This window comes from Mauremys mutica, chromosome 1 (assembly GCF_020497125.1).
Source record: "Mauremys mutica isolate MM-2020 ecotype Southern chromosome 1, ASM2049712v1, whole genome shotgun sequence".
NCBI classification, from domain to species: Eukaryota; Metazoa; Chordata; order Testudines; family Geoemydidae; genus Mauremys; species Mauremys mutica.
Window position 1 is genome coordinate 367,364,283 of NC_059072.1, and position 9,767 is coordinate 367,374,049.

The window sequence follows — 9,767 nt, forward strand, 5'->3', positions numbered from 1 at the left end:
TGACTGTGGAGACTCACCCTAGAGCCAATGTTGAAAAGACAATTGGCTTCATTCTGAGGGTTGAGGTGGATCCTTGTGGGCAGGAGGATCCCCAGCCGGCCTTGCAAGAATCTCTGACCAACCTCAAAAGCTTGTCAAAGAGGTTGCAGGCCCTCTAGTAGACCAGGATGTCCTACCTCCCGGTTCCCCTCCACTCCTCCAAAACAGCCCTCATGGCCAAGAGGACAAGATGGAAGTCTTCACAACACTGGAGAGGGAGCTTCACCTTGCCCTTGAAACCACAGGAATCACACAGAAAACCGTGTAGCTCATCCTTCAGCACAGTGGGGGACGGGGTAGTGGACCCATGATGATCCTCTGGTTGGGCCCCTGTTACGACCCTGTAGCCCTTGGAGATGGGCAAAGAGGGAGAAGATCACCGGTGCAGCGACTGTACCAGTGGCACCACACAACCGGTCTCTAACTCCAGAAAGGGAAAGGGAGGAGGAAGGAAGACAGCAGGCCCTAAAGGCTCAGGGAGGGGAGACAAATAAACCACTCCCTGAGTTTCAGCCAAGGACAGGGGAAATGAGGCAACCCCTGGGCTTCTTTTCCTCCTCCTCTCCCTCTGTTGCACATGAATCAAATGATGATTCCCATGTTCTGTTCATTCCCTCTGAAGCACCTGGCCCTGGGCACTGTCAGAAGACAGACTACTGGGCTACATGCACCACTGATTTTACCGATTATGGCCATTCTGATCTTCTTATTTAGACCTCAGATGTATCTGTCTCCTTTTGGAAGCCACTATACCCCACCCCACTCCCAGAGCTGAAATAGATCCCAGGAGTGCTGACTGGGTCTCTCTCTCCACAGAGTTAGTAACAAAGTAGGAATAAATATTAAAATTCTAACACTAACCAGTGTCCTTAAGTGACTTGCCATAAGATGTGAGAACACATTGGTTTTAGAGATGACTGGGTCACAGCTGACAAGGGGAGGGGAAGAGAGGAGCAAGTGACAGGGGCAGGGCCTTGGGGAGAAGACACACATCAGGGATGAGGCTTGACAGAAGAGATGGGGCAAGATTGTAATTCCAGGGATCGAGCTACCAACAATTAGAAAGGTGGCAACCCAGTGTAGTGTACATAGACTGATTCCCCAGTTCATCACATTGACACAGCACAGTAAGACCAGGAAAGTGTTTAATGTCTCTATCTGTCCAGTAAGTGATTCAGGGAAGAGGCTCCAGCACCATGCACCAGCCAGCTCTGCACAGAGCTGAATCTGAGAGCCAGAGCACAAGGAGAAAACATTTAGGTCTCTTTATGTGTAAAGAGCCGGAGCAGCCTGTCCCGGATCTGTTTGGTCCTCACCCCATAGATGATGGGGTGTAGCACCGGGGGCACCAGCAGGTACACACTGGCAATGAGAACACGTAAATGCAGTGGCACATAGTGGCCAAACCGCTGCGTGATAGAGGAGAAGAACATTGGAATGTACAAAGCTAAGATGGCACAAAGATGAGAGATGCAGGTCCCAAAAGTTTTGAGCTGGACATCCTTTGTGGGAAGGCGAACGATGGCCTGGAGGATCTGCATGTAGGACATAGCGATAAAAAACACATCCATTCCGATCCCAGAGAAAAGATTAAACAGGCCATAGTAACTACTGATGCTGATGTCAGCGCAGGCCAGGTTCACCACAGCTAAATGCCGACAATAGGAGTGGGGGATGATGTTGGTTCTGCAATATGGCCACCGCCTCGCCACGAAGGGATAAGGTAATGTGAGTATGCCACTGCGCAGCACCACGGCCAGACCTACCTTGGCTACAACAGAGTTTGTCAGGATGGCGGAATGTCTCAGGGGATGGCAGATGGCCACATAGCGATCCAAAGCCATGGCCACGAGGATTCCAGATTCCATTGCTGAGAAGCAGTGAATGAAGTACATCTGGGTGAGGCAGGCACTGAAACTGATCTCCCTGGAATTGAACCAGAAGACGCTCAGCATTTTGGGTACGGTGGATGTGGACATGACCAGGTCGGTGACGGCCAGCATGCTGAGGAAATAGAACATGGGCTCTTGGAGTCTCGGCTCCCTCTTCATGATGAACAGGATGGTGAAATTCCCCAAGATGGCTATGGCGTACATAGCACAGAAAGGAATGGAGATCCAGATATGGGCTGCCTCCAGGCCAGGAATGCCAAGTAGGATGAATGTGGAGGGGTTAGTGAATTTGGTTGTGTTGGAATCTGACATGGAGTAGGGGAGAAGTTGACTTTCTCTGTGTTCCCAAGTGTCTCGGGTGATGATCATAGTAGAAATGCCTGAATGGAGAGAGAACATTTGTCAGGGTTCCTTCCCCACTCAGATCTCTATGGTACAGATGTGGGAACCCGCACAAAACCCCCTAAGCTTAATTCTACCAGCTTAGGTTAAAACCTGGTACGCTGCCACCACCAAGTGATTTAACAAGAAACAGGGAAAGGACCATTTGGTCAAAGGACCTCTTTGCCCAAAAGATCCTCCCAAGTCCCTACACCCCTTTTCCTGGGGAGGCTAGAGAGTAATATCCTAACCATTTGGTTACAAAGTGATCAAAGACCCAAAACCCTGGGTCTTTGGACAATGGAAAAATCAGTCAGATTCTTAAACGAAGGATTTTATTAGAAAGAAAATGTAAAAATCACCTTTGTAAAATCAGGATGGAAAATAGCTTCACAGGGTAATCAGATTCATAGAGCCCAGAGGAACCCCCTCTAGCCTTAGTTTCAAAGTTAAAAAATAAAAACAGGGATAAATCTCCCTCTAGGAAAGGGAACAATCACAAGTTGAGAAAACAAAGATAAACTAACACGCCTTGTCTGGCTGTTACTTACAGGTTTGAAATATGAGAGAATTGCTCAGAAAGATTTGGAGAACATGGATTGATGTCCGGTCTCTCTTAGTCCGAAGAGTGAACACCACCAAAACAAAGAGCACAAACAAAGCCCTCCTCCCCTCAGGGTTTGAAAGCATCTTGTCCCCTTATTGGTCCTTTGAGTCAGGTGCCAGCCAGGTTACTTGACCTTCTTAACCCTTTACAGGCAAAAGGATTTTGGTGCCTCTGGCCAAGAGGGATTTTATAGTATTGTACACAGGAGGGCTGTTCACTTCCCTTTATAGTTATGATGACATTAGCATGAGACACTACATGCATTAGTGGAGACCGTTCTCATGAGAGGAGGAGATTGATCACTCTTCTCACACTGAAAAATGACATTTTCATTATTTAGAGAAAATATTATGAACTATGACCCTACTAAATCCAGTTCCATATTTTGTGGTGCTCCCTGAATTAATAATTCCTACATTTTGTGGTGGGGGAATCTTAAGAGGCACCAGCAGGAAACACAAGTGTGGATACTGGTTATCCATCATTGCTCCGTAATACAATGAGAGCCAGGCTAGGGAGTCCATGCTGTAGGGAGATCCCCATTCATCCAGTTGTTCAAAATCTGAGAGTGGGAAAAAAAAAACTTTTGGGATGACATGTGCTGGGAGAAACATCCCAACTAGAACATACTTCAGGGAAAAGACCTGGGCCCCATTGATAGCAGCTCAAGAGAAACACCTACTCATTTGCAGAAGTGGACAAAACAATAGCAATGTTCAGATCTCTAAGGTAGGGAATGGAGAATAACATCTTTTGGATATGTATTCAGTTTTGGCCACCCAGTCTCTATTAAGGATATGGCACATATAAAAGGGATTTCCAAGACAGGCTCTGAGAATACGAGAGGCTGCCATATGCAAACATATAGAAAAGTCTGGGACTCTTTAATTTACACCAGAGACAAAGAAGAGAGCATATGATATAGGAGAGGAAAATAAATAATGAAACTGATTTACATTCAAATGGCCAGTTCCAAACCTATAGACACTGACTGTTCCAAGAGGACTAATTCCCCAAAGCTGAGGAAAATTGTCAGCAAAACAGATTGGGAGGAAAAATTTGTACAGAAATCTATGACTGAAAATTGGTAGGTCTTTGATAACAGTTTATTAGATAGCGGAAAAATCATAATTCCACTGTCAACAAAGTAAACAACTTTGGGTAAAAACGCAGTTCAGTGATAAAGTGAAGGCAGCAATTGAGGGCGGGAGGGGAAGCAATAATAACAAAGAGGAAAAAGGGAAAATAAATAGCCAGGAACAGAAATCGGAAGTTGAGAAAATTGGTAAGGGACATTAAGACATCAGGTAAAACTCCATGTTTGGCAGGGCTATGGATCAAAATAGGAGGTTATTAAGTACATAAAAAAGAGAAATACTAGAAAAATGTTATGCCAATCCCTGTGTTAAATGTAAAGATTTAAAAAAATAAAGGGAAAGGTTTAGATAGATAGATAGATAGATAGATAGATAGATAGATAGACAAGAATTAACAAGGTTAAGAAACAATGGAAAACCTGTTATGGGATTTGTTAAAAAAAAGTCTAGAAATGGAAGTAATACCAGTCACCAGCAGGGTTTATAGATAACAGGTCTTGTCAAATAAACCTAATTTCATCCTTTTATGAGAGTACACTTTGGTTGATCAAGGGTACTCATTTGGTCCATAAAAGGGAACCACAAAGATGCAACAAACCTTGATTTCTCAGAAGCATTTGAAAATATTGAGTTAAAAAAATAACACCTTACAATATCAGTAGAGAATATATAAAATTGACTGGAAATCGGCTAACTGGTGGATCGTAAAAAGCTGTAGTAAATAGTCCTTCATCAGTAAATGGGGCTGTTTGTAGTGGGGTTCTGTAGGAATCAGTTCTACACCCAATGCTATTCAATATTTTAATCAATGATCTGGAAGGAAATAGAAAATCACTGCAGATAAAATTTGTGGATGACCGAAAGATTGGCAGAGTGGATTCAACGAGGAGCCCAAGGCAGGCATACCGATTGATATGGAACATTTGATAAGAAAGACCCATCCGAACCAAATGTTTTAATACAGTCAAATGCAAAATTATCCTCTTGGAACAGGGAATGCAGGGCCTACACACATACTACAGCTCTGTATTATACAAAACAAGGACCCTGAAAATGATTTAGGGAGCATTGTAGAGAACCAATTCATCGTGAGCTACCAGTGTGATGCTGTAGCATAAAGGGATGATGTGGTCCTCGGATGGATAAACAGGGGAGTGGTGAGTTGGAGCAGGAGAAGGATTTTACCTCTGCACATGGGATTGATGAAACAGACTGCATCCAGTTCTGAGGTCCACCTTTGAAAAAATATGTTGAAAACTTGGAGAGGGTGCAGAAAAGAACCACAAAAATGATTGGAGGATAGAGAAAATACCAGACCATTAGACTTGAAGGTGTATATCTCTTTAACTTATCAATAAGATGATCAAGTGGAGACTTTCCTGGGGAGAAAATCATGGGTTATAAGTGGCTTTTTAATCTACCAGAGAAACGCTGAGCAAGACCTGAATCCAGACTTAATGTTGGCAGATCCAGACTGGACTTTTTCCTGGAATATCTGCTTAAAGGGTTGTTTACACTTAAAATGCTACAGCCGTGCTGCCATAGCATTTCAATATAGACACTACTTACACAGATGGAAAGGGGTTCTCCCCTCACCACAGGTAATACCTGAGAGGTGGTAGATAGGTCGATGGAAGAATTCATTTCATGCTGTCTACACTAGGGCACAGATTATCCAACAAGTTCTTGGAATGTATTGGAGAAAAAAATTTGTTCCCGAAGATGGAGAAAGCTACTAGGAGAGAGGCTGTTCTAGACTTGATTTTGACAAACAAGTAGGAACTGGTTGAGAATTTGAAAGTGGAAGACAGTTTGGGGGAAAGTGATCATGAAATGATAGAATACATGATTCTAAGGAATGGTAGGAGGGAGAACAGCAAAATAAAGACAAAGGATTTCAGAAGGCAGCCTTTAGCAAACTCAAGGAGTTGGTAGGCAAGATTCATGGGTAGCAAGGCTAAGGGGAAAAACAATAGAAGACAGCTGGCAATTTTTCAGAGAGACATTATTAAGGGCACAAGAGCAAACTATCCCACTGCATAGGAAAGACAGGATGTATGGCAAGAGACCACAATGGCTTAACCTGGAGATCTTGAATTATCTAAAAACCAAAAAAAGGATCCTACACAAAGTGGAAACAAGGTGAAATTACAAAGGAGATGTCATAGGTTTATTCCCCACTTGGAACTTTAGCGTCCACAAGATGGGGACCTGCATGGGCTCCTCTAAACTTAAATCCTAGTTTAGATCTGGTAATGCTGCCACCAGCTAGAAATTATTTTGTCCCTTGATTGGTCCTCTGGTCAGGTGTTCGTCAGGTTTACTGAGCTTGTTAACCCTTTACAGGTAAAAGAGACCTTAACCCCTAACTATCTGTTTATGACAGGAGGAATATAAACAAATAACACATGTATGTAGGGGCAAAATTAGGAAGTCCAAGGCACAAAACAAGATCAAACTAGCTAGTGACATAAAGAGTAACAAGAAACCATTCTACAAATAATTGGGAAGCAAGCAGAAAACCAAGGACAGTGTAGGCCCATTGCTAAACGAAGAGGGAAAAACAATAACAAAACATGTGGAAATGACAGAGCTGCTTAATGAATTTGTTTTGGTTTTCACCAAGAAGATTGTTTGTTTTTGGGCAGCTAACATAGAGAATGCCAGTGAAAATGGGGTATGTTCAGATACTAAAATAGGGAAAGAACAAGTTAGAAGTTACCTGGACAAGTTAGATGTCTTCAAGTCACCAGGACCTAACAAAATGCATCCTAGAATACACTGAAGGAACTGATTGAGCAGATATCTGAGCCATTAGCAATTATCTTTGAAAAGTGATGGGAGACAGGGAAATTCCAGAAGACTGGAAAAGAGCACATATAGTGCCTGTCTATACAAAGGGAAATAAGGGAAACCCAGGCAATTACACACCAATCATCTTCACTTCTGTACCATGTAAGATAACGTAGCAAATAATTAATGAATTATTATGACGGATATAAATTGTCAGTCAGGAAATTTAGGCTTGAAATTAGACGAAGGTTTCTAACCATCCTTCTGGAACAGCCTACCGAAGGAAGCAGTGGGGGCGAAGGACCTCCATGACTTTAAGATTAAGCTAGATAAGTTTATGTAGGAGATGGTATGATAGGATAACGGGCTTAGTCAATAGGTCAATTAAGTGCCACACTGGTAATTAGTACAATGGGTCAATGATAGGATATTGTTAGCCTTTTTCCAGAGGGTATGGCTGGAGAGTCTTGCCCGCATGCTCGGGGTTCAGCTGACCGCCATATTTGGGGTCGGGAAGGAATTTTCCTCCAGGGTAGATTGGCAGTGGCCCTAGAGGTTTTTTGCCTTCCTCCGAAGCATGGGGCAGGGGTCGCTTGCTTAAGGAGTGGGTGGATCGGCTTATGTGGCCTGCATCTTGCAGGAGGTCAGACTAGATGATCATAATGGTCCCTTCTGATCTTGAATTCTATGATTCTATGAATTAATTTTGAAACCCCTAGAAGATAATAAGGTGGTAAGTGATAGTGAGCATGGATTCATCAAGGACAAATCATGTCAAACCTTCCTGATAGCTTTCTTTGACAGGCTAACAAGCCTTGTGGATGGGTGGAAGCAGTAGGTGTATATTTTGACATTAGTGAGGCTTTTGACAGAGTCTGGCATGACCTTCTCATTAAGAAACTAGGGAAATACAACCTAGATGGAGCTTCTATAAGTTGGGTGCATAAGTGATTGGAAAACTGCTCCCAGAGAGTAGTTATAAATAGTCCACAGTGATGCTGGAAGGGCATAACTAGTGGGGTTCTGCAGGGATCAGTTCTGTGTCTGGTGCTTTTCAATGTCTTCATGAACGATTTAGATCATGGCATACAGAGTATACTTGTTAAGTTTGCAGATGATACCAAGTTGGGACAGGTTGCAAATCCTTTGGGTGGCAGGCTAGTCCTCGCCCACAGACAACCTGCCAACCTGAAGCATATTCTCACCAGTAACTGCACACCACACCAGAGTAACTCTAGCTCAGGAACCAATCCATGCAACAAACCTCGATGCCAACTCTGCCCACATATCTACACCAGCGACACCATCACAGGACCTAACCAGATCAGCCACACCATCACCGGTTCATTCACCTGCACGTCCACCAATGTAATATACGCCATCATATGCCAGCAATGCCCCTCTGCTATGTACATCGGCCAAACTGGACAGTCTCTACGGAAAAGGATAAATGGACACAAATCAGATATTAGGAATGGCAATATACAAAAACCTGTAGGAGAACACTTCAACCTCCATGGCCACACAATGGCAGATCTTAAGGTGGCCATCCTACAGCAAAAAAACTTTAGGACCAGACTTCAAAGAGAAACTGCTGAGCTTCAGTTCATCTGCAAATTTGACACCATCAGCTCAGGATTAAACAAAGACTGTGAATGGCTCGCCAACTACAGAACCAGATTCTCCTCCCTTGGTTTTCACACCTCTACTGCTAGAACAGGGCCTCATCCTCCCTGATTGATCTAACCTCGTTATCTCTAGCTTGCTTCTTGCTTGCATATATATACCTGCCCCTGGAAATTTCCACTACTTGCATCTGACGAAGTGGGTATTCACCCACGAAAGCTCATACTGCAAAACATCTGTTAGTCTATAAGGTGCCACAGGATTCTTTGCTGCTTTTACAAATCCTTTGGAGAATATGATGAAAATTCAAATGATCTGGAAAAACTGGAGAAAGGGATGATTAGGGATCTTGAAAACATGACCTATGAGGGAAGACTGAAAGAACTAGGTTTGTTTAGTCTGAAAAAGAGAAGACTGAGGAGGGACATGATAACAGTTTTCAAATACCTAAAAGGTTGTTACCAGGAGGGAAAAAATATTCTGCTTAACCTCTGATGATAGTCAAGAAGTAATGTAATGTAATTGCAGCGAGGGTGGGTTAGGTTGGACATGAGGAAAAACATCCTAACTGTCAGAATGGTTAGGCACTGGAATAAATTGCCTTGGGAGTTTGTGGAATCTCCATCGTGGGAGATTTTTAAGAGCAGGTTAGACAAACACCTGTCAGAGATGTTATAGATTAGAGATGATTATATGTTATAGATTAGAGAGATTAGGGATGATTTAGTTGGGTTTGGTCCTGCTTTGAGCAGGGGGTTGGACTGGATGACCTCCTGAGGTCCCTTCCAACCCTGAGATTCTATGATTCTATGATCAGCAACCTTTCAGAAGTGCTGTGCCGAGTCTTCATTTATTCACTCTAATTTAAGGTTTTGCATGCCAGTAATACATTTTAACATTTTTAGAAGGTCTCTTTCCATAAGTCTATAATATATAAGTGAACTATTGTTGTATGTAAAGTAAATAAGAGTTTTAAAATATTTAAGAAGCTTCATTTAAAATGAAATTAAAATGTAGAGCCCCCCACACTGGTGGCTAGGACCTGGTCAGTGTCAGTGCCACTGAAGATCAGTTCATGTGCTGCCTTTGGCACACGAGCCGTAGGTTGCCTACCCCTGTTATAGATGGTGCTGGTCCTGCCAGTTCTATGATTCTATGACTCTATGATAATGCTACATCTCTCTGGAGTGTGGATTTTTTTGCTGTGTAAAAATAGGCAAATGCTATGTTAGGTTATATTAGCATAAGTATAACATGAAACTCATGGTATGTGAAAGGCATCCTCTACTCAGTGCAGGTTAGGTCTTGATTGGAGTAATGTGTCGAGTTTTG

General features: G+C 43.0%; 1 protein-coding gene across 1 annotated transcript; it reads right to left on the reverse strand.

Annotated features, from left to right (window-relative positions):
- Positions 1 to 1,295: 1,295 nt before the first annotated feature.
- LOC123370236 (olfactory receptor 52R1-like) lies at positions 1,296 to 2,243 on the reverse strand. The gene has a single exon (XM_045016601.1). The coding sequence runs from the start codon at positions 2,241 to 2,243 to the stop codon at positions 1,296 to 1,298; it is 948 nt and encodes a 315-aa protein (XP_044872536.1).
- Between the last annotated feature and the right edge of the window lie 7,524 nt (positions 2,244 to 9,767).